Source organism: Caenorhabditis elegans, chromosome I (genome assembly GCF_000002985.6).
Source record: "Caenorhabditis elegans chromosome I".
Lineage (NCBI taxonomy): Eukaryota > Metazoa > Nematoda > Chromadorea > Rhabditida > Rhabditidae > Caenorhabditis > Caenorhabditis elegans.
The window spans coordinates 13,183,088-13,204,430 of record NC_003279.8 but is presented as its reverse complement, the minus strand read 5'-3'; the positions used below and the strand labels follow the sequence as shown (position 1 = coordinate 13,204,430).

At 35.9% G+C, this 21,343-nt stretch overlaps 8 protein-coding genes and 1 non-coding gene across 11 annotated transcripts; 4 read left to right on the top strand and 5 right to left on the bottom strand.

The window, feature by feature from the left end:
• Positions 1-137: 137 nt before the first annotated feature.
• Positions 138-2,721, bottom strand: F17B5.6 (L-Fucosyltransferase). The gene is made up of 10 exons (NM_001026222.3): positions 2,559-2,721; positions 1,840-1,928; positions 1,722-1,788; positions 1,395-1,555; positions 1,002-1,115; positions 841-950; positions 689-792; positions 464-631; positions 326-417; positions 138-280 (listed from the first exon to the last, which is right to left on the bottom strand). The coding sequence occupies exons 1-10, from the start codon at positions 2,620-2,622 to the stop codon at positions 206-208; spliced, it is 1,044 nt and encodes a 347-aa protein (NP_001021393.2). The 5' UTR covers positions 2,623-2,721; the 3' UTR covers positions 138-205.
• A 672-nt stretch (positions 2,722-3,393) lies between these two features.
• Positions 3,394-5,081, bottom strand: F17B5.4 (sulfotransferase family protein). Its single transcript, NM_001375236.1, has 7 exons — positions 4,982-5,081; positions 4,878-4,936; positions 4,684-4,829; positions 4,497-4,628; positions 4,309-4,449; positions 3,842-3,999; positions 3,394-3,664 (listed from the first exon to the last, which is right to left on the bottom strand). Exons 1-7 carry the CDS (start codon positions 5,070-5,072, stop codon positions 3,462-3,464), a joined length of 930 nt encoding a protein of 309 aa, NP_001361849.1. The 5' UTR covers positions 5,073-5,081; the 3' UTR covers positions 3,394-3,461.
• Positions 5,082-6,054: 973 nt separating this feature from the next.
• clec-109 (C-type lectin domain-containing protein) lies at positions 6,055-7,303 on the top strand. 2 transcript variants are annotated; one of them, NM_001265166.4, is made up of 4 exons: positions 6,055-6,218; positions 6,659-6,764; positions 6,808-7,009; positions 7,066-7,246. In NM_001265166.4, the coding sequence occupies exons 1-4, from the start codon at positions 6,057-6,059 to the stop codon at positions 7,211-7,213; spliced, it is 618 nt and encodes a 205-aa protein (NP_001252095.1). In that variant the 5' UTR covers positions 6,055-6,056; the 3' UTR covers positions 7,214-7,246. The 2 variants fall into 2 exon arrangements, with proteins under 2 accessions (NP_001252095.1, NP_001252096.1); NM_001265167.2 differs by lacking the exon at positions 6,055-6,218 and adding an exon at positions 6,296-6,582 and having other exon boundaries at positions 7,066-7,303.
• Positions 7,304-9,785: 2,482 nt separating this feature from the next.
• Positions 9,786-12,529, top strand: oac-17 (Acyl_transf_3 domain-containing protein). Its single transcript, NM_001375235.2, has 10 exons — positions 9,786-9,993; positions 10,127-10,391; positions 10,433-10,571; positions 10,617-10,703; positions 10,747-10,966; positions 11,014-11,180; positions 11,287-11,618; positions 11,668-11,794; positions 11,841-12,154; positions 12,206-12,529. Exons 1-10 carry the CDS (start codon positions 9,857-9,859, stop codon positions 12,446-12,448), a joined length of 2,031 nt encoding a protein of 676 aa, NP_001361848.1. The 5' UTR covers positions 9,786-9,856; the 3' UTR covers positions 12,449-12,529.
• On the bottom strand, positions 10,487-10,631 carry F17B5.11. The gene has a single exon (NR_050670.1). It is a non-coding gene; the product is annotated as an Unclassified non-coding RNA F17B5.11 (non-coding RNA).
• Positions 12,507-13,342, bottom strand: F17B5.8 (Fuz_longin_1 domain-containing protein). Its single transcript, NM_001128985.4, has 2 exons — positions 13,159-13,342; positions 12,507-12,894 (listed from the first exon to the last, which is right to left on the bottom strand). The coding sequence occupies exons 1-2, from the start codon at positions 13,288-13,290 to the stop codon at positions 12,643-12,645; spliced, it is 384 nt and encodes a 127-aa protein (NP_001122457.1). The 5' UTR covers positions 13,291-13,342; the 3' UTR covers positions 12,507-12,642.
• Positions 13,343-13,847: 505 nt separating this feature from the next.
• On the top strand, positions 13,848-14,639 carry F17B5.10 (C-type lectin domain-containing protein; the record flags this gene model as incomplete). The annotated part of the gene is made up of 3 exons (NM_001265163.1): positions 13,848-14,129; positions 14,179-14,438; positions 14,483-14,639. 3 exons carry the CDS (start codon positions 13,848-13,850, stop codon positions 14,637-14,639), a joined length of 699 nt encoding a protein of 232 aa, NP_001252092.1.
• Positions 14,640-16,238: 1,599 nt separating this feature from the next.
• On the bottom strand, positions 16,239-19,579 carry F17B5.1 (protein-disulfide reductase). Of its 2 annotated transcripts, NM_001047185.5 has the most exons (8): positions 19,448-19,579; positions 19,154-19,317; positions 18,670-19,084; positions 18,435-18,617; positions 18,184-18,386; positions 17,820-17,943; positions 17,568-17,770; positions 16,239-17,401 (listed from the first exon to the last, which is right to left on the bottom strand). In NM_001047185.5, exons 1-8 carry the CDS (start codon positions 19,499-19,501, stop codon positions 16,414-16,416), a joined length of 2,334 nt encoding a protein of 777 aa, NP_001040650.1. In that variant the 5' UTR covers positions 19,502-19,579; the 3' UTR covers positions 16,239-16,413. The 2 variants fall into 2 exon arrangements, 1 of the variants encoding a protein (NP_001040650.1); NR_003150.1 differs by having other exon boundaries at positions 16,414-17,401; positions 17,820-18,386; positions 19,448-19,501.
• Positions 19,580-20,658: 1,079 nt separating this feature from the next.
• rgba-1 (Defensin-like protein) lies at positions 20,659-20,979 on the top strand (the record flags this gene model as incomplete). The annotated part of the gene is made up of 1 exon (NM_001136294.1): positions 20,659-20,979. One exon carries the CDS (start codon positions 20,659-20,661, stop codon positions 20,977-20,979), a length of 321 nt encoding a protein of 106 aa, NP_001129766.1.
• Positions 20,980-21,343: the final 364 nt, after the last annotated feature.

Below are 21,343 nucleotides of genomic sequence, written 5' to 3'. Positions count from 1 at the left end.
CGCTTGGAAAAAGGTGATCGGGACAGAGAGAAACGTGGTATTACCGTACACTGTACATTTTTTGTAGTAGTATTATACATCTGCATACGACATAAAACATTCAGAGTGTTCCTGATCAGTTTTTAAGTAGCAATGAATTTTTAAAAAAACTATTTTATTAATATAAGGTGTAAAACCAACAAACAACTATCACTAATATGTTAGCTTAAAGCATATCAGAAATCCGCAGTTTTGTCCAAGTTTCTGGAAAGAAATCCTCTTCGACCATTTGGTACTTCACCTGAACAAAAAAACTTTATATTTTAGGAATACGCCCAATAAATACCTCATCAGTGGTTTCTCGAATATCTCGATAATACACTGCTGATTGATTTTTTGACAGATATCCGATCCACCAGCCAAACGTGGAAGAGGGGGCTGAAAATAATTTGATTTCTCATTCTCTCAATACCTTTACACCTACCAGTTATCAGAACAGAATCACAGTAAACCTGCGAAAAATAGAGATCATCAATGGCTCGATTGTTGGGAGTTCTTAGCACTTTCATATCATTTCGAAAAGCGACATGGTTCACAATATGCTCTCCCACCCAGTCTGGATCGTTGCTGATCATGTAAATAGTTCCACTGTCTAAAAATGGGAGTTTTATAACTGCAGCCAGACTGTTCCGGTAAAATTTTTACTAACATTTAGTGAACAAATACTCGATTGCCTTGATAGTAAATGTTTCGTCTGTCCCAGTGTGCTGCGAGTCTGCGACAAAGTCTCCACGACGAACGTGCACGCAGGTACTAAACATTAAAGATTTTAAGTTTTGTTGAATATAAATTAGGTGGTACCCATGACGACCTTCCTCCTGATTCTTCATTGAAATTCTGGCTAGTTCTTCCGGGGTTGGCTTCAACAACTGCCTGATGGTAGATTCGATGGGTGCAAAATATTTGTAACTCTGAACATATCTAGCTAATATCATAGTTTACCTAGCGGTCGTAGTTCTCACCTGGAAATGCATCCCATCAATGACCAGGAACTTGCTCTGATCGCAAGTGAGCAGGCCCGTGTATTGGTAGTAACAGCAGGCGACTGGTGCGACGAATCGAGCGGACTTTGAGATCTAAAACAGTGAAGGATGTTTGATTGTCTTATATCTTCACATAGAGTCTATAGCAGGTAAGTATGCCGTGCCAACCAAAGCTGGGACCTATTTTGTTATTTTGAAAAACAATTGATTTTTTTTTGGTTTTTTGGAACAAAAAGAACCTAAAATTTTCACTTTTTCACCGGTTCTTTGTTTTTTGGTTCAAATTTATTTTTTGGTACCAGACCTGGTGTCAACCTCAATTATTACACATTAGGTTTTTAAGGTGCATTTTTTAAGGCCCGTAAGGCATACCTCAATAGGCATCGAGGCCACCTTCTCGGCTACACGTGGAACTGTTTCTCGGAAGAAACTGAGCTTTTCGTTGAGCATTGTGTCGTCTTTGTTGAATATCGCAGTTCTGTTTAACACCTCTGCCATTCCAAGTAAGGAAACTACTTCGAATAGTTGGTTTCCTGAAATTTTTGTATATTTCTATATTACAAAAAATATACGTTATCATGACTGTTGGAGCTTTTAATTATTCCGACTTTATTTTCAAAACTTTTGGGTACTTTTAGTATGGCCTTACAGCAGTTAAGGAAAGATTTAAACTGGTTTGCATATATCTAAATAAATTACCAAGGCCTGAATCCGTTATTGTCGTTAGCATGGGAATAACCAAGTATTTTTGTTCGTCGTTCCTTTTCTGTAATTATAATTTTATCATTGTAAGGTTTCATCTTAAAATTTAAAATACCCCATCACAATATAATGAAGTTCTTATCCACCAGTAGTTGTAAGGGCGAGGGATTAGCCAAATGACAGTGAAGATTAAAACGGGTATTGCTGAAAATTTTTTTAAAATTTTATTTTAGTAGTCAATTTTTACAAAATGATTTTAGATAATCCGTCTGAAATTAATTTATACCGTTGCATATCGGGATATCAAAGTATAGAGAAGCAGCGCAAAACTAGGACACGCTATGATCATTTCCGTAGATTACAGTTTTCAGTGGGTTATTGGTTTCTTGTTGCATTTCCGTGGAAAAAAAACGCAGAATATATTTATGTATTTAAGTTACATTAAAATCAATCTTGAATTATCGTAATTATTTACCTTCTAATTGTGAGAAAAAGACAACAGTTGTGGCATATGTTGCATAGTTTTATATGTAGTTTTCATTTGAAAAATATGAACTTGAAATCATTTTTCAGATAGCTTCAGACATTAGTGTACCTTTTTGATATAAAATTTTTAAACTTCGCAACATCGAAATAACTAGAATCATTTAAAACAAGTGTAATTTTTTCTGAAATTGAATTTTTGTGAAATTTCTTAAAATACCCTTTATTTTAAAGAAAAAAATTGGTGAATCAGATTGCAAAATGAACAATTGTTATACCAACCATAATTATTAACTGTTCTCCAGATGAAATCATTATAAATTCTAATTTGGCATGACCTTAACTACTTACCTATTCGTACAAATATGTTCAAATTGTTCCACCATCCTATCACTTTTTTGAAGAATCGTGTCATAATACTCAAGATATCTGACAAACGAAATGTTTGAAAAGTTGAAATAATGCAAAATTCGACGGGATGTTCCTACGCTTTCTTGCTATTTTGGCAAAAGATAAAAATCAAAGCGGACTTTTGAGGGAAGGAAAGTTGACCCGTACGAGACCTCCCGTGTTTCTTTGTTTGGAGAGACACTTTGTTCCAAGTTTATGAAACCATGACTTTCATTCATTCTGGAAGTGTCAGTGTTTAAGGGGGAAAATTTCGTGATGAAATGTGGCTCAAAGAGCAATCATTCTGGGAGTTTAAAAAAATCACACAATTTTTTCATTAACTTCCATCTAATTTTGCAGCATCTTATTCAATTTTGTGAACCAATACCGCTGAGTTGGCTGAAATGTTCCAAAAATGGTTTTTTTTTGCTCCTACTTATCTTGATACTCTACTCATCTTGATACAGTAAGTCCATTTGAGTCAAACTGACAGGCTACAACGAAGAAATTCTTTCCACTTTCCATTAACGGTGCCAATGGTGGATAACAATCTACGCTGTGCGCCTATATAGCCCATTTCCAAAAAGTACAAAAGCTAACTAAATGCAAAAAATGTGCAATAAATGTGCAATAAATGTGCAATAAATGTGCAAAATATGTACAAAAATATTATCTTCCTAAAAATATTTTGTGACCTATTAAAAAACGCCACTGCTAAAACTCAAATTTGAGAAATGGTGAAATACAAATTCAATAAACCGAAACATTTTTGAATATTCTTTTTTTCAAAACGGAATCGCAGTTAAGTTTCATTCAATTTTATGTCAATTGTATAGTTTTATGAATGTTATTCGAAAATTATCATTATTTTGCAACTGAATTCAAGATGAATTTTGCCTCAATCTTTTTATATTCTGGATCTAATACACGCCTGTCAAATCGGAATACGAGATAGTCCATGAGGTAAATTTTGTGTAGAAAATGGCGAACAATCTGGTCTTCTCGAACTTGTTTTTCAGCTTCATCGCGTTTGTTGGATGTCTGAGTGGTGTTGGCGATGTCGTTATCTGCAAACATCTATATTGTTGAATTTGCTCGGGTTTTATGAGACAACGTTCTGGTAACAAGTCAATAACTTCTCAAATTAGAGAAATTTCTTTAGTGAGTTTCAGGTAACAGTTACCTACTGTTACCTGAAAACTAAACTCTCAGATACTAAAAGCTTGAAAACCACTAAAACCTACACACAATATCATTGTGAATTCTCATAAAGACTGCTTGTTTTACTCCTTGTTCTCTCAAGCGTTCTAGGAGCACAGCAGCCGCTGAAATTCTTTTTTCTAAATCTGAGCTCATGCGCATTAGCTTCCACTTTTCGATGCCCTCGTGGAAATTACAGTTCCTGAAAATATCATCCTCGTTTCGGGGTCTTCAAAGGAATCGCTACTACCCCTATTTTATTATTTGACTCAACTATTAGCATTGCACATTTTAATAGGGGTGTATTGAAGTAACATTAAAAAATAGCATTGTAAGACTTACTAATTTTGGAAATGTGGTATGTATTTGTATTTTTCTCAATAGCTATAAACTGGTATGGAATATTGTAATCCACAATATGACTCACAACTGTTAGGGAACGGACCGTCACTAGTCACTACAAAAGTAAATTTTTGTAGCGACCGTACAACTCATATTTCAAGAAACATACCACGAGATTGGTGCTGCTTCTGTCTCGATGTCTCCAATCACCAATGTTGTATTTGTATTGTTTTGAATTTCGGCAAGCGAGTTGTAAAGCTTCTTCACAACACATCGCATATCACTTCCACAATCATAACACTCGTTCTTCCTTAACATAGGATCCAATTAATCAGGTTGTTTAGAAAATCGACTAACTCTACGCATTTGTTCAGATACAATGTCACAAAACGCTGGAATGGATCCTTTAAAATTGCAAATCGAACCGTGTCCTTATCGTTTTGCACAGATTCAGATGGATCGAAGAAACTTTTCTCACTGGCACAATCTCTAGAAATCTTCCTTTTAATATAAAACTTCAGTAAACGCTAAAATATATGTTAACCTGCTACTTGAAGTCCAAGGATCATTGAAACTCCTCTTATCTGCCAAGTATTGTGTTTCGTTATAAACAAGGCACATTAGATTTTGTGTGATGTGGAAAAAAGAGTTCCGGATTCCACAAGCAATAATGTTGTTCTTGGGAGCCGTCTTAATTGACAGATGGAAAACTACAAACTACAAAAGTTACAGACTTACAAAAAATCGGGGTGGTGCATAGCTGACAAAAGGTTTTATAAAGCCTCCTGGGGTAAACTCTGAAAATATTAAAATTTTGGAGTTAAAAATTCTTAGGAACAGACCCTTAGAATCATCATAATAACGCCTTAAAATGAAAAATAGAATTGAAAAAATAAGAACTACCAGAATAAAGTTTTGAGCAGGTTTATGCATTTTGTTTGTTAGAGTAGAATGGAAACCAAGAAAAGACTGTCGTGAAGGATATTGATGGCCGAACCAGATTTGCAAGCAAAGTTTTGATGAAACTGAGGAACAATGGTTTTATCTTGATCTACTTGTTATGAGCGTTTAGAAACAGGAAACCAACAATAAATTTGAGCGGTTCTGTTGATTTTTCAGATGTTCAAGTACATAATATATTAGGCTCGCAGGAACAATATTTTACCAATTCTTGGAAAGACAAAATGAGTTTTATGTAGAGTGTGTTTTTACACAACCCGTTTGTTTAAAGCGTTAGAAAAATGATAAGTAATTAGAAAATGATTATCTATATGTAAATGAATATATTATCATTTATTTATTAGCGGTACAAAATCCGTACTTGATTTTCACTCAGCTTTCGATTTTATCAAGCTGACATATTTATTATTTTTATTTTTTAACCATTAGAATACCCCATAAAAGTAAAACCCGTTTCACATTTGTACTTTGTTCAAAGTTTTATAACCTCCAACCAATATTTTTGTTGTGTGTTGCCTGGAAGAATTTATAAGCTGAATTTAGGAATGGCTTGTGAAAGTAGTAACTTCGAATTCTGACAGAAGTTTTTTTTTTCAGATCCAAGTTAAAAATTCTTTACCCTCTTCATATGTTTTCTTGCATTGTCTCTCTACTAATCTCAATTTCAGGTGATAATTATACACTTTACATGTCAATTGATTATTATGTATTTCTTATGACTATGTTTCTTTTTATATTGATTGCTTAATTTGATTATGTGTATGTGTTCTATTGGTATTTAATTTCTTACATGATTAACTAATCGTATCAAAATAAATAAATAAATAAAAATCAAACATCTTGTTGAACTTTAATATTTTCTTTTGCTTCACTTTATCGGTTTCATACTATGCAATAAAATTTTGACTCCGCATCGGAAATCATAAACCTTCGGTAGCCCGCACAAAAATTTCTTACATGCGACGTCTAACACTTTTACTTTCACTCTGTGCAGTTTCCGCAATTATTTTCAATGATGAAAATAACTACCGGAAGTACAGTTCATTTTCATCCTCATCAGAAGAGCGAATTTACAACGATGACAATCATGAAAGACCACAGGGAAGATGGTGTATGAAGGTTTGTTCTCAGGGTTTATTGTAGTAAAACGTGTGAACATAAACTTAAACTAAACAAAGGTAGAACATTCAAAAATCATGAAACTCAAAAGCTCATGATCATGAAACCCTTACACCTCCTATTATTGATCATTTGGGTTACTATTACTTTGGGAAATTTTAGAAATGAAAATCCTAGAAAAGTAATAAAAATTATTAAACACGTTGGTTCTTCGTCTTCTTATTCTTCGAGTTCTTCTGAAGAACGAAGTAAACGTAGGCATAAAAATTCACGCCTCACTCACAGTTCACGTTCACGCCCAACTCGTACCTGTCCGAGAGATTGGATCACTTTTGAGAGGCCTCAAGGCAGATGGTGTATGAAGGTAGTTTAAATTATAGATTTACCGTATGACTTGAACATTCACAAATCTGGTTTATACCGCAAATTAAATTTTACAGGCGTTCTACGGAAACATGTTCCAACCAGAGGCCGAGGCAAAGTGCAACGCAGTCGGAGCAAGACTCTCAGGGCTTCAGAATGCCAATGAAAGGATGACTATTTCTTGTAAGCTCAGAATTATATAAGCAAACTCTTTCTGATCCTGAAGATGTCCTCCGTGGTTTGATATACCAGCACGGTGGTGGAAGGTACACAGCATGGCTCGGCGGAAAAAGAAGAGCTCGCTGCCCAACCGGTACCTCATGTGCCCGACTGGACAGTATCGAGTGGACAGATGGGCATACGACGGGTACTGCTGGATTCTCAACTGGCCCTCGGGAACTCGACGGTTATTATTTACCACAATACGGGTTAGTGAAACTTCTGTTGGGATGTTGGACACGGCATTCAATAACCAAATCTTCAGAGGAGTTCAACAATGTTTGCATATGATTGTCACTCCATATTCGAATACCGAGCTAGGATTCGCAGACTTTGTTCATGAATCAGTGGATGATGAGTTTTGTCAAGCAACATGGGTTAAAGCATACGTCTGTGGAAAGTTGCCGAGCTAACTTAAATTATGTTTTTCTAAATTAAAGTTTTCCACTGTTATTGTTTAAATGGTTAATAATAAGTAAAATTTAGGCGCCATTGACCGAAAATATATGGAAAATGATTTTTATTTTGGTGGCCATGCAGGATACCTTTCTCTATGTTGCCTGATTTTTGTAAATCGCGTATCCAATAGATGTTCTTCGCCAGGAAATCGTCGGTGAGATTAAAATGAAGATATGAGACGGAACGAAACATGCGACTCCCAGAAATTCAAGTAGAATTTGCTGAGAAAAACTGAAATACTATGAGGACTATGTGTCCAAAACCATGCCTCAAAATCTGTAAGCTCCCGGTCATTGCACCCATATCTTGGAGTTACTGGCCCTGACGATGACTGCCTTCTGTTTTTGGAATTTGCAGGTTTTGATGAACGTACCTTGTTTAAAATAGTGTAAGATTCCACATTTAGAAGTGAATGGGTTGATGTACTATGTTTCCGAGTTGAGAGCTTTAGGGCCTGTGTGATGCATCATGCTGTGGATTCGGCTTTAGAACTTAAAAGGTTTCAGCTATCGAGTCAATACTTTTTTGAAACACCAATTTGTGTTTTTAGTTATTTTTATTTATCCGGAAGTTATTTGGTTTGTAAGTTTCGAAGTATTGCTCCCCGTAATAGCTGTGCGATTTTTCTCAATGTACTTCCTTTTATCTCTTTTTTCCATTAACCCAATGGTGTTTGATCATTTTCCACCCAACCGCAACATTCTAGGAGAAAATTGCAACATCGTGCCTAGTTGGAAGCGTTACGGAGATGACTATCTAAATTTTTTTTTTTAATAACAGTGTCCTGAAAAATTTTTTTTTTGTGTTTTTTCTTATATATTTTTTACTTAATTCATAGTAAAATCCTGAAAAACTGAACAGTTGTAGCTTTACGGCTGAGTTATTCCTCCTGCATTAGTGGATGGGGCGGTTTTCTGTGAAAATTTTTGACTTTGAAATCTTTAAGCTCCTTTCATTTTGTGCCCAGTTGTGCACAAATCCGAGCCATGTCAGTAAAGGTGTGAGTTTTTCACTAAAAATACACTTGAGCTACCCGCACAGCGTGAATCTCAAAGATCATTGATCTTATAATTTCCTTTGTCTTAACCGGGAATAAACCGGAATTCCAAAATAGACTCTACCAGCTTGAAGCTAAATATCCTTAGTTCAAAATGGTAAACCAACATTTTTCCAGCCGTGTCTTCTCTAATCGGATCATCTTGTCATGCCTGAAACACTAGTCGCAATTTTTTAAAGAGTTTTTGATTTTCGAGATAGGAAAACACCGTCCAGCTTTGCCATTCGATTTTTATGGATTTTATTCATAGTTTGAAGGCGATTTATTTCTTTATATGTTTCGTTTGAACCTTCTTCTACAGATTTGTTAACTTTTAGCATTAATTCTACTTAAGGAATCTTCTCAAGTGATTTTTGATTTATTTTTATGAATTAGATGAACCAAAGAAATTTGCCGCATCAGGTTTTCATATAGGCGTCTCACCTGCCTGTCTTATCTGTGCCAGCTTTCTAACTACAACTTTTAAAGGGAAATTTATTCGAATTCTTAAATATACTGTATCTGAAAATCATTCATAAAACTTCAATATTAATAATCAAATAAAACAGATAAGTTTGCGCAAGACATGTACATGAAATTGTTAAATAAAAGGGTGCCTACCGCAAAACCGTTTCCAATTTTTCTCAAAAGTTCAGGGCATCAAGCAGAAAATTTCCATAACATGATGGAGGTCTGATGCTATCTCAGTTTCTAACTGACGATTTTGAAAAATGTCCTGTTCAGGTTTCTAGCTTGGAAATGTTCCGATAAAGCAATGACACCGTTGTGGTAATTAGGAATATTTGCAGAGAAGTTGCTGGTATTGGTTTTTTTTGCTGTATCGCTGGGGACAAAAAACCGGAGGCGCCCAACTGCTATAGAACCTTCGTTTGAGAAGTTTATGATATTTATAAACTTTTCAGGAAACTCCGATATTGGTATCGGTTTCAGCTCAAAAAAAAACAATTACTCAACTGCTATTGGACCACCTGAAATTTTCCAATTTTTTGGAAAAAAAACCAGCATTTTAATGATAATATTTGACAAAAAGTTAGGCGGTAGATTTTTTTTGCTCTCTTGCTCCAAATTTTTAACCTGGAAAAGTTCAGAAACTTCCTAAATCGCACAGAAGTTGGGCGTACTGTAGGATTTCCTCAAAAATCTCAGAATTGGTCTTTTAATTTTTCGAACTAGATGAAAAAGAGCGATTAGCAATAAACCGGATCTCATGAATCTCGGAAACTCAAAATTTTTCGCTGGGTACCTCAATATTCCCACTCCGATCAGGCTTCTCCAACAAAACTGAACTTTCTTCGTTAGTACTCCTGCCTACTGTAATCCTATAGCAAATACCCTCTTAGAGCTTTTTTCCCGATTTTATTTTTTTTCCTGATTTTCAGGGATAAGCTAATCTAGATGCCAGCTTGTTTTGTTCGTCATTACGTATTTTTCGTAGTTTGTGGGTGTCCTATGCATTCTAAAGATCTTTCTTCTCGTTTTTATCGGGTTTTGGATTACATTTGAAAATTGAAGAATCGACAATATTGAGGTGGTATTGCTAATGGACCTACAAAAGTTCAAACCAAAACCTTCAAAACGGCAGGATCTTCAAGGAATTCGAGGGCTCGCTATTTTATCAGTACTTGGATTTCATTTCTTGCCCGGTACATTTCCGAATGGATATCTCGGAGTTGATCAGTAAGTTCCACTGAGTCTAAAACTTGGGTTTGACTGTTTCGTCTGACACATTTCTAGAATCTAAAACTGAAGCAACCTGAAGATCCTTTTGATCTTACAAAAAGCTGTTACAAGTAATCATTTCACTTTCCAGATTCTTCGTGCTCTCCGGCTTTCTCATGTGCATGCTGCTCAAACGAGCTGAAGACCAGTCCCCATTCTCTCTGATTACCTTGTTCTATTCCAAAAGATTCAAGCGAATACTTCCGCTTTATCTCCTCATCATCCTGATCTCTATGATTTTTCTCTATAACTTCTTTCCGGCTACCGCTATTGAAACCAACAGGTCTTCCGCAGTTATGTCATTGCTTTTCGTGTCCAATAAACCAATGACTATTGAAGAGGACTATTTTGAAATGGTTTTTATTATTTGTTGATCATCAAAAACTCCTCACTTCAGCTCGCCATCGCCGTGAACATTTTCACCCATACCTGGTCCCTATCCGTAGAGATTCAATTCTACCTTATTGTTCCCTCCATCTACATAATCGGAAACAAGATACCCCAGAAGCTTCAATATGGATATTATGGAGTCATAGGTGAGATTTGAGCTTCTGGACTTCACTTTTATGCTCAAATTTCAGGATTATTCTCAATTGGCTATTACTATTCCTCCCCAGCTACTGTGGCGTTTAACAGTGTGTTTGCTAGGATTTGGCAGTTTTTGATAGGTTCTAACGACTGTTGGTTACAGAGTTTCATATAAAATTTCAGGTATGCTAGTCTACGGAGCTTCGCAAGCTAAAATCTCAAGTGAAAGCTCATCAGTAGGCGATAAAGAACCACTACTAAGTGATGAAGAATCTCAAGATGTAGAGCGGAATCCCACCAATGTGAGCAAAGATATCATTGAGAAAACTTCAAGTTATATCCTAATTCTTACACTGGTTTTTATAACTACCTGTCCATTTTCGCTAAGTTCAGATTTTGGAAGGTACCTTTATTATAGGGATTCGTTATAAAAATTTATATATGTTTCAGACCACTCATCACAATTGGGACAGGGCTATTGATGCTTATCTCCAGTGGAAATCAATTTCTATCCAATAGAGTTTTAACTTATATCGGTGACATCTCATATTCACTTTATCTCATTCATTGGCCAATTTATGCATACTGGAAGCTTACCTACGGGGGTGATTCGTATTGTGAGTTGGGAAGTGGGAATTTTGATTTATATGGTTATATGGTGTTCTGTTGAAGCATATAACAGAACGACTAATACTTACAACTGCAATTCTATTTGACTTTCAGTACTAATTGTTGCCTTGGCTGCTTCCTGCATTCTTGCTGTCATTTCCTTCGAAGGATTCGAAAAGTGGTACCTTCACCTGTCTTTAACAAATATTGGGGTCTTAGTTGTCACCTTATTCCTCCTAAATGTGATTGTGATTAACAAGGACGATATCTTGGATCGCGTACACTTGAGGACCAACTCAAATAGAGATATTGTAACCAGTAACATGACAGTGGACGACGCGATTCGATTGAATTACCAGTGGACAGTGAGAGATTATGTGAACTTTTACACGCCAACTTGCAAGTATGCAGGAACGAAAAACTCAGAGAGGTGGTGCAGGCATACGGTAGGCAAAATTTTCGTTATGTGAACTACAGTACTACACTATATTTCAGGGCCTTCAAGACTCCGGCAAGTATAAAATGGTCATATTTGGCAATAGCTGGGCGGATAATCATGCCACGTTGTTCTATCAAGAATGCCACGCCAAGACAAAGAGTATCTTGCAAGGATGTTCATTTGGTAAATTTAAATTTAAATTCTTTACCCTACATGTCATCAATTTTAGGATGTGAACCTCTTTATCCATTTGAGATTAGCAAAAACTGTGAGCCAGCCTCTACGCTTTTTGAGCAGCAAATCAAGAATGAGCAGCCGGACTATGCGTTTTTGTTCACGAGATTTATGAATATAGGACATCCAATTCAAAAAACTATTGAGGAAGATCCAATCTACCTAATTATGAAAAAGAAGATGCTTGGTTTTATTTCAAATATCAAATATAAACTGTACATCCTGGATGCCATACCTCGAGTACACAGGGAAACGGTATCGAGAATAGCACCGTTGGTGAAAGAAGGCAAAGATTTAGCCGAAATTGATGTATGTTTTTTAGTGAATTTCTGAAATTGAACTGATACTTTTATTTTACAGACCCTCCTGAATGACTTTATTGATTATGAAGCAGCTCGGACTCGTCACGCACAACTCCTTAAAGATTGTCAGGGAAAATGTGCGCTCGTCGATTATCTCCCAGAATTCTACAATAATTCCACTAGAACATTCCGGTTTTTTGACGACAAAGGCTTCTCGTACCTGACTGAGGAGAACCACCTTTCACCGCATGGTTTAGAACATGTTAGACATGTTTGGACGGACATTTGTAATAATTTGTAAATCTTAGAATGCTGAAATTTTTATCAGAGCTTTAATTTTTCGGGTAATACAGGAAATGTCTAAAATAAACATTTTTATTTAGCTAACAAAAAAATGTTCTACTTAAATTTTCCAAAATATTCTTCCAACCACTTGTTAGTAGTCATTTTCCCACTATCATTTTAAATAACGAAAATAAAAAATCCTTATTCCAATCAAATCATCAAATTCTCCATGAGCATCTGCACCCGTGGCTCATCCTTATCACAAGTTGTTCCACAACAATAAACTATGAACAAATTATTATTTTTCTCCGTAACAAAGATACGTGGCGTTGATGATTCATTGGTAGCTGCAAACTTTGAGACGATGTTTGAGTTTACAGGTGTTGCCCTTAGAAAATCGATATCTCCAATAGAGAATTTGTCGGCAGAAGTTGATATTGATGTTAGAGAAGTAATAAGGTTCTGTAAAAATTGAAATATAGATTTTAAAATACAGATTTTTGTTTTAAATTAATTTCAGAATTACAGTACCACTGAACTACAAAAGTGGTGAGTTTCTGATTAAAATTTCAAAGAAAAATTGTGATTTTTTTTAAATATTTTCCAAGATGATTAGATTTATCTAATCCAAAATATAAATGGCTCGGTAATTTCCAGACAGATTGGAACTTATATTATTTTTACTCAACAATATAATATTCATAAATATTTTCCAAAAAATCATACCTGCTCCACCTGTCCCAAAGCGAATTTAACCTGAATCTCGCCGGAGCTTAAGAAAATCGCGAGCTTAAACGATGCGATATCATCAAATTGATATTGAATATAGTCTTCTAGGTCCTGAACAGTTTCGCACATAATATATATTTTTTGAGAAAAATGTAGAAATTATTCAGAAACTTTCAATTTTATGCCCGTGAAAATGATGATAATGACAAATATTTGATTGCAATAGTGATAAGGTGATAATTTTTAGTTTGGTGTTTTGTTAGGCAGGGGAAACTGAAAACTTGAATTTTTGGAAATACGCATTTTGTAGTTAAATGAATTTAGTTATTTGAGAGCTTTTTTTTGGAATAAAAATAATTTATCATAATTCCTGAAAGATAGGGAAAAAAAGCAAAATTCGTATTTCTTTGTTAGTTAACAATTTTTGCGTGAGGGAGCTACAAGAGTTTCAAATTAGGGACATCCCGGAGACGCAGACAGCTAGCGTGTCTTGTTGTCTGCGCGCACCCTCTCTCTCCCCCTTTCTTATCAGGGCTGTGTAGCAGATATTAGAATTTGCCGAGCTCGAAAAACCCCTAGCACCCCGTAATTATGAGCCACCCTGCCGCTGATCAGTTACAAGATTTTGTAGAAATAATTACCGTAATAAAACTCCGCAAAACCCCTCAATATATAAATCCACTATAATGATCAATGTTTCTTATTCATCATGCATTTTTTTGAAACTCATTGCATGTTTTTCGTTGTTAGTTCCAATTGCGACAGTTTTCTTACGTGGCGGCAGTAATCGGGGCAATTCCGATTCAAGTAGCTCATCATCAGAGGAAGGTTATTATGGAGGAAAGAAGCATCATGGGGGGCATCATGGGGGACATCATGGAAACCGTCCGCCACCTCGCCCAACGCCAAAGCCTTGTGACGACGATTGGCACGCATTTTACAGACCGCAAGGAGTTTGGTGTGTCCGGGTAAGATTTAATCTAACTAATTTTTCGTGATTCCTAGTACTGATTCCAGATAGTAGCAGCAACTCTGGACTATAATGGAGCTACGACGGCGTGTTCAAACCTCGGCGGTTCTCTTTCCGGTATTCAGAGCAATGAAGAACGCATTTGGATGGCCAATAAAAGTATGGAAATATTGACTGCAAATGGACAAACGGACTCTGGAACGTGGCTCGGCGCGAGTTGTACTATTCGTGGATGTGTCTGGACAGACTGGAACACTGTTGGCACTGAAGGGATGTTGTGGGCTCCTGGAGAGCCGGCTAATCTCTAGTGAGTTAAAGTTTCACTAGAAAATACGAAAAATTAATTTGCAGCTTTTCCCCACCATGCATATACATCTACTCATTAGCTGGTGCGACACTTTCACAGAAACCGCCAAATTCCAATGGATTCATTGATGACTCGTATTGCCGTGGGTATAAGACAATCAACTCCTATGCATGTGGAAAAGTTGGATTAAGAAATAATTAATTAATCTTACTTTTTTGGGTAAAAGTTATTATGTTTTTTTTTGAGTTCTGCAAACTGTTCCAAGACTCAATAAAAGAATAGTCAAGAGTACAATTACATAGAGTATGTGTACACAAAAAAAACAGAAAACTTTGTTCAAATATAGACTCGAACCCCGGTCGTCAGATTGGCGACCCAATTGTGACCCAATCTTTGAAAAAAATCTGTGAGGAAAATCCCAACATAGAACCTAATAATAGTTTTTTTGTGGTTTGTTACATTTTTTCTCTGAATTTGCTACAAATTGGCACAATCTTGAATTGAACAATTTATTTTTCTACTGCTACTAGCAAATCGGAGATTTGCTAGGCTTCGCGGTTTGGTTCGGCGTAGAGTAACTCAAGAATCATTCGCTTTATTAATATTTAGCCAAGTGTTTAGTAAATGTCAAGTAAATGTGCTGAAGTTTGTCAAGACCGGCCAAATTTAGTTTAATGATAATTTTATAAATAACAATTTCCACTTTTCAAATTTTTTTTGCTTAAAATAGGCTTAACAGCTGTCCAACGCTTCTATGTGTATTCGGGCCTGCGGTCCTCAACATGAATTATTGGGCTCAGAATAGGCCTAAAAGTTGTCCAACACTTCTGCGTCTATTTGGGCTTGCGACACTCGAACTGAATTATTATGCTAAGAATAGGCTTGACGGATCTCCAACACTTCTTCGTGTATTCGGGCCTGCGGCCCTCAACTCGAGTTTTTGGGCTCAGTATAGGCTTAACGGCTGTCCAATACTTTTGTGTATTCGGGCCTCCGGCCCTCAATCCGGTTAACTGACCTAGGTGACCTTTTTCATTACCTTTCCAAAAACATACGTAGTTATAGAAACATACCTCTCAGAGAAGGCCTCCAGCCTGCTCTGCTGGGAGTAGGGATAGAAAAGGCCTAAAGTTTCAAAGAGTAAGAAGGCGGCCCTAATCCTTGATTTTTGGGTTTGACTGAAAACCAATAGCATTGCAGGCCTCCAGCCTGTCCTGCTGGAAGTCAGGTTAAAAGTAGCCAACATGTTCAAAAAGTGCGGCCCTCAATTAGATTTGGGAAAAAGTAAAAATCTCGAAAAGTCTTCAAAATTGAGTTTTCCTCACGTTATTAAAAATAAGAAATGAAAATTATCGAATTCATCACCAAAAATAGAGAAAGAGAGAGAGTGGTAGAAAAGTTTTTCACGTTTAATTAATCTTTTTGATTTTGCAAAAATTGAATGATGGTCTACATTTTGGAAAGTGGGCCAATTTTTTTCAAAATAGTTTCAAAAAATTGGAAATACGAAGTTCTCTCTTGCGCACAAATTGGAACCAAATGTCAGAAAAACTGAAGATTTGGGGCTGAAAAAACATGAAATTCGTCAGTACAAAGAATACATCCATTTCGACCATACTCCAGAATTCCGCTCAAATCAGTGTTTTAGCCTTCCCAAAAGCGCCCCCCCCACAATGATGACGATGGAAGGCGCTATTTTTGTAAGCTATTGAAACAAATTGCTCAAAAAACCGCCAATCCTAAGCCAAGATATAAGCTCTCAAAGTGCAGTCACATTTCTCGGGACACCCCATGTCGACAACGTGCCCTTATTTTTTATTTCTGTCAAGAATGCAATTTCAGGATTTAATATAGGAAGAGGCAGATTAGTAAAACTGATCTAATACTTGCGAAGATTTTCTACACAAAGAGCATTTAAAATGAAAAAAAAAATTAAATAAAAGTGAACCAGAAACATAAAAATCCTTTTCGCACTTCAGTTCAACATTGCTTTCCAATGGTTGACCAATGCTTTCGGATCGTTGATCCATTGAGAAACTAGATTTCGTCCATCATCAGTAATAACTGTTCCATCGGGTTTCATTATTATTAAGGCAGGAATATGATTTTTGGTATTTCGGTGCTTCATTGAATTGCACAAATTGAGTGGCAAATGGAACCAATCGCCATGGAAATTTTGCAAGTAGAAGTTCATTTCTTGTGTATTATTGTCGCTCGAAACGAATAGTATTTCGAAGTTATCCTCTACTTGACTATAGAATTGTGCAAGAACCGGAGTGAAATCGCGAGATGGCGGACACCAATGAGCAGAGAAATACAGTCCAACCACTTTTCCATCGAGCACTCGCTCGTTATATGTTTGAGATGGATGTTGGTGCCTGATAAATGTGAAATTTTGGAGGAATGTGCATTTATTCGCCTGCTTTTTTCTTTCTTTTTCCTGTTTTTGCCTAGCTTTCTCTTCTGCGATTTTTCTTTTCTTTTCCTCTTCCAGAGCTTTTTTTTTCTTCTCTTCTTCAGCTTTCCGTTTTATTTCCAGTTCTTCCTTCTTCTTCCTTTCCTCTTCCAACTCTTTCTTGCGTTTTTCTTCTTCATAAATTTTCAATTCTTCCTCCGCTTTTAACCTTGCTTCTTCCTCTTCCTGTTTTTTCCTAGCTTCCTCTTCCAAAATCTTTCTTTGTTTTTCTTCTTCTTCCTTGATTCTTGCTTCTTCCTCCTCTCTCTGCTTCAACTCCAGTTTCTCCTGTTTCTTCTTGGATTCCTCTATCGATACTTCTTCAATTCTTTTCTCCAATTTCAATGTTTCCTCAAGGTCAATTCGAACGTTTTGTTCAAGCTCATAGGTTTTCTCAGAGTGCTCAATTACTGTAACTGTACTATGAGAGTGTTCAGACGAGAACTCTGAGATTGAAGAACGCAAAGAAAGCGACTTTATCCATTTGGAAACTCGTTCTTGTTCTGGTCTGAAAAATGAAATTTTTTTAATCATAAGGCTACGTTGAAGTTGAATAGTACAACAACCAAAGCTATAACCTCATCTTATTGAGGAAGTTAGCGTTATGTGAACATACAACGGAGTTAACATTTTCCTCTGTTACTGTAAAAAAGGAAAAATTTTTGAAAACCAACCTGTCAAGAATCTGAAGCTTCAATTCAAAAATTTTGAACATATTGTCGAACTTTCCAGAAAAGCACCCGAATTGTTGCTCGATACTTTCAAGGTGCTGAATTATAAGTGTCAAGTGGATTGACTGAAACTCTGTGTGCTCCAAAATGCAAATGATGAACTGAGAAATTCTTTGTTCAATTATCTCTCTATACGTCCACTTATCCTATAACTTATTCATCAAAAATTGTCCTGATAATTACTTTCAAACTCACGATTTTTATTTTCAAGTACAATAAAATCAGAATATTCAGAGTGTCCATGCATTGGTCGATGTGTTGTGTTTGGAGAAGAGACAAATGCTCATTTCTCATGAAAACTAGCATCTTTGCTTCATAGCTACAAAAAAAGGTTCATCAGTTTAAAATCTAGAAGTCCGCCGATAGTTTTTTAGAAATGTTTCAAACATTGAGCAGAAGTTGGACAGACATCCGATTTTCTCCTACTGCTCATAGTCTCACCAACGTCTTCCAAAATCCTGACAAAGTTTGAAACGGCGTTTGGCCGAAAAGTGCGTTCCAAGTGTCGAAGGAAATGTGAGAGTCCTGGATAGCAATCAAAAAGATTTTAATAACAAACCTGTCAAACATCTGAGCTTTCGCTTCAAAATGTGTGAACATAATGTCACACATTTCCGTGAAATTCCCAAATCGTTGTTCAATACTTCCGAGGAGTTCAGTTATCATGGTCAAGTGGCTTGACTCAAACTCTTTGTGCTCCAAAATGAAAACGATTACCTGGCAAATTCTGAACTCAAAGTTTTCCCTGCACTCCAAATCATCCTATAATTTCTTAGTCAACAATTGCCACGAGCATTCTTTCAAACTCACAATACTTATTTTCATGTAGAAAATCATCAAAATTCTCAAACTAACGATGGATTGTTCAATTGACTCATTCTCCCAATTCTCCCAATACAGAAGTACATCCGTCTTTGTTTCATCTCTACCAATTGAAAGGTGTATAAGTGCCAGCAAATGATATTTTTCTGAGTTTTCGTATTCCCAAGTTGCCTGTAATGAGCAAATCACTGTAGGCAAGAATACTAAATCTCTAGCAACCTACCATCCCAATAATAATCCCAAATGCTACTGCATAATGTCGTTGATCAAGATTTTCTAGAAGTTTCATGATCTCAGATGTCCAAAATGTAACTTCCATTTTCTTTTCCAATCCGATTAACTTCTCGCATATCAATTTGATCTTCTGTAGATCAATGGAATTATCGACCGAACACCTCCAAGAAGCATTCTTCACTTTGTAGCAAAATTTGTCATTGGGAGAAGTTAGAATTCGAATTTCCTCTAGTCCAGAATTCAAAAATCCCACAGCTTTCTGTTGTCTCCCTTTGAAACTTGCGATCTTCTTTCTAAGACCTTCATATTTGTTTTTTGAAGATTTCAATTCCAAATGTATTTCTTTGGAATTCGACTCATCGTCTTGATTATCACTTAATTCATCTATCAGTGACGCAATATTCCTGTAAACATAACAATTATAATTAATTACTATTTTCTTATTTAGAAAAAAAAAATAGAGAATAACTAACTTCTCCTGAAACTCAATATCTCTTTCCACAAGAAATTGTTGAACTTCTATGGAATCCAATAGTTTTTTCTTTGCAAATTCAACAAGTTCTTCTTGAAATCCGGGGATTACAGAAAATTGTTCAAGTTGATCAACATTATTGTCTTGTTCTAGATGATATTCATTCTGAAAAAAAGGGTTTTTAACCAGGTAGGAATTGAGATTACCCTCAGGCTTTGAAATGATAAAACCAAATTTCAATCGGAAAATTTTTCAATTAAAATATTTACTACATAGTAGGATTCCAATAACTAACCTCAGCCACAAGTTCGAGAATTCTCCAAGGGTTTCCATCAATCGACTCTGTCATTTTGCAGCCCAAACTTCAATAAAAATGAATGTTCGAACTACTTGGTCTTCTCTATCGTCCTTAAAAACGGAGTTTATCACCAAAACCGAATTATCGTAAACAACTTATACTCAACATTCGCCAACACTGAACAAATAAGTGAAAACTATGAAAAAGTTTATCAGTAATTTTGTGTGATTTGTTCTGAAATAGATTCGTAAAAGTACATCTCTAAATTCAAATTAATGGAATTTTCTGAATGTACTTTTGTTTAATTTGATCACGTTCTTTAGGAAATGGAAAATAAAATCATATGGCATACAATACAAGGTTATGAAATGTTAATTGTGATGCTCGCTCGTGCTCTAGTTGTTGACTTTCAATATCAATTTCTAAGTTTAGTATCCCATTTCAGATTGTTTCAAAATTTGCCTAGTCCCTCGAATTAAAACATGCGTCGGTGGACTAAACTACATATATTTGTTCGAACTTTTGAACCTTCCCAATCATTGAGAGCACAACAATTGTCATATTTTTTTCAACTAATAATTGTCAACAACTTTTTGAACAGCTGCCCCTGCACGGCGATCAAATGTGTCACTTTGCCTTATTTCTAGCCAGAAACATGTGCAAAAATGCGCTCTCTGTGCTTGACCGTGACAAGTTTCCTGTTGATTTAACATTACAATTTTGAGTTTTGTTATTCTCAATCACCAATCCACAGATTTGTCTGCCTACTGTATGCCCACCCACTTTGTTTAAAAGCTGAATCCGTGTTGAAGTTTTATCTGCTACTTCCACCATAGTGAAGGACTCGTTCAATCTAACCGGCCTCTTGATAGTAAGTAAAAAATTTTCCTTTATTTTATTCTGTGTTACTATTATATACTTGGAATGGTTCCTGAAACCGTTTTCATGATAAAATTTATAAAAAAAATTCAAGAAAACTTCATGGAGGTTCAAACATTTGTTTAAAACATCTAGATTCAGCAAAAACCTGAAAGTTTACCAATTCTGCTGAACTATAGCTTTTCTATTCTTTTCTGTTAGTCTAAACAGAAGAAAACCAATGAAAAAACAAAAGCAATCTCTTTATGACACTGGGTTTCTCGGTGCCATTTCGAGTTTATTAGAATATACTCAGAAATTTTGTACGAACTTCAGAACAAAGTTGGAAAATGTTTGGGCACTCGACTTCCTTCTGTCTTTTGGCTTTATTTGTGCTCTCGATGACAGTAAATTGTAAAGATCCTTGGTATGACTGGAAGGTAGGCAAAGGCTTGAATGGACGATCATCGTTTATGGGATACCAATTTGACTCGCCACTCGAACGCAACGCTATTAAGGGATATCGATATCTTAGTACTCGTGGTAGAGTCACAGATTGCAATAGCAACTGTAGATACTATTATAACGCGAACTCAGGATATTGTGCTCCTTCACGATCCAATGATTGCTCTACCTACTGCGGTTGTGGTTTTGTCTGTAGATGTAGATAGATAGATAATCTTGTTTTAAAGGTGGAGTAGCTTGAATTTGCGAATACTAAAAATAGTAATTCACTCTACTCCGCCTTCAATTTAGAGAATATGACAAATGTTTGTGTTTTTTTCCTCTGAATTCGCTATTTCTCTACACTTTCCACTAGTTTCTTAGAGTAAACCCCAACTTTTTTCAAACAACCTGTGCAATGCAAAAAAGAGGTTTTTACCGATTATTTGTCATATTCATTTGCTTCTTTACAATCTCTTCAATTGTTAATACTATGACATCATTAATAAAACTATACACCTTGATGTTAAACAATGCTTTCAGAATGAAAAACCATCAAATTAGTCGAATCAGACTAAAACAAAAAAATTA

Excerpts from the sequence above, each read along its gene's own strand:
- F17B5.6 (NM_001026222.3), bottom strand. The coding sequence starts at position 2,622 with ATGACACGATTCTTCAAAAAAGTGATAGGATGGTGGAACAATTTGAAC. Across the intron at positions 1,556-1,721 it reads AATAACGGATTCAGGCCTTG|GAAACCAACTATTCGAAGTA; the intron begins GTAATTTATTTA and ends CAAAAATTTCAG. Across the intron at positions 632-688 it reads CGAGTATTTGTTCACTAAAT|ACAGTGGAACTATTTACATG; the intron begins GTTAGTAAAAAT and ends TCCCATTTTTAG.
- F17B5.4 (NM_001375236.1), bottom strand. The coding sequence starts at position 5,072 with ATGCATAAACCTGCTCAAAACTTTATTCTGGTAGTTCTTATTTTTTCA. Across the intron at positions 4,629-4,683 it reads CCTTGGACTTCAAGTAGCAG|AGATTGTGCCAGTGAGAAAA; the intron begins GTTAACATATAT and ends GAAGATTTCTAG. Across the intron at positions 3,665-3,841 it reads AATTCACAATGATATTGTGT|ATAACGACATCGCCAACACC; the intron begins GTAGGTTTTAGT and ends AGATGTTTGCAG.
- clec-109 (NM_001265167.2), top strand. The coding sequence starts at position 6,319 with ATGAAACCCTTACACCTCCTATTATTGATCATTTGGGTTACTATTACT. Across the intron at positions 6,583-6,658 it reads AAGGCAGATGGTGTATGAAG|GCGTTCTACGGAAACATGTT; the intron begins GTAGTTTAAATT and ends TAAATTTTACAG. Across the intron at positions 6,765-6,807 it reads TGAAAGGATGACTATTTCTT|ATGTCCTCCGTGGTTTGATA; the intron begins GTAAGCTCAGAA and ends CTGATCCTGAAG.
- oac-17 (NM_001375235.2), top strand. The coding sequence starts at position 9,857 with ATGGACCTACAAAAGTTCAAACCAAAACCTTCAAAACGGCAGGATCTT. Across the intron at positions 9,994-10,126 it reads GGATATCTCGGAGTTGATCA|ATTCTTCGTGCTCTCCGGCT; the intron begins GTAAGTTCCACT and ends TTCACTTTCCAG. Across the intron at positions 11,619-11,667 it reads AGAGGTGGTGCAGGCATACG|GGCCTTCAAGACTCCGGCAA; the intron begins GTAGGCAAAATT and ends ACTATATTTCAG.
- F17B5.8 (NM_001128985.4), bottom strand. The coding sequence starts at position 13,290 with ATGTGCGAAACTGTTCAGGACCTAGAAGACTATATTCAATATCAATTT. Across the intron at positions 12,895-13,158 it reads CTTTGGGACAGGTGGAGCAG|AACCTTATTACTTCTCTAAC; the intron begins GTATGATTTTTT and ends CAATTTTTACAG.
- F17B5.1 (NM_001047185.5), bottom strand. The coding sequence starts at position 19,501 with ATGACAGAGTCGATTGATGGAAACCCTTGGAGAATTCTCGAACTTGTG. Across the intron at positions 19,085-19,153 it reads GATATTGAGTTTCAGGAGAA|GAATATTGCGTCACTGATAG; the intron begins GTTAGTTATTCT and ends TTATGTTTACAG. Across the intron at positions 17,944-18,183 it reads AAAGCTCAGATGTTTGACAG|CTATGAAGCAAAGATGCTAG; the intron begins GTTTGTTATTAA and ends CTTTTTTTGTAG.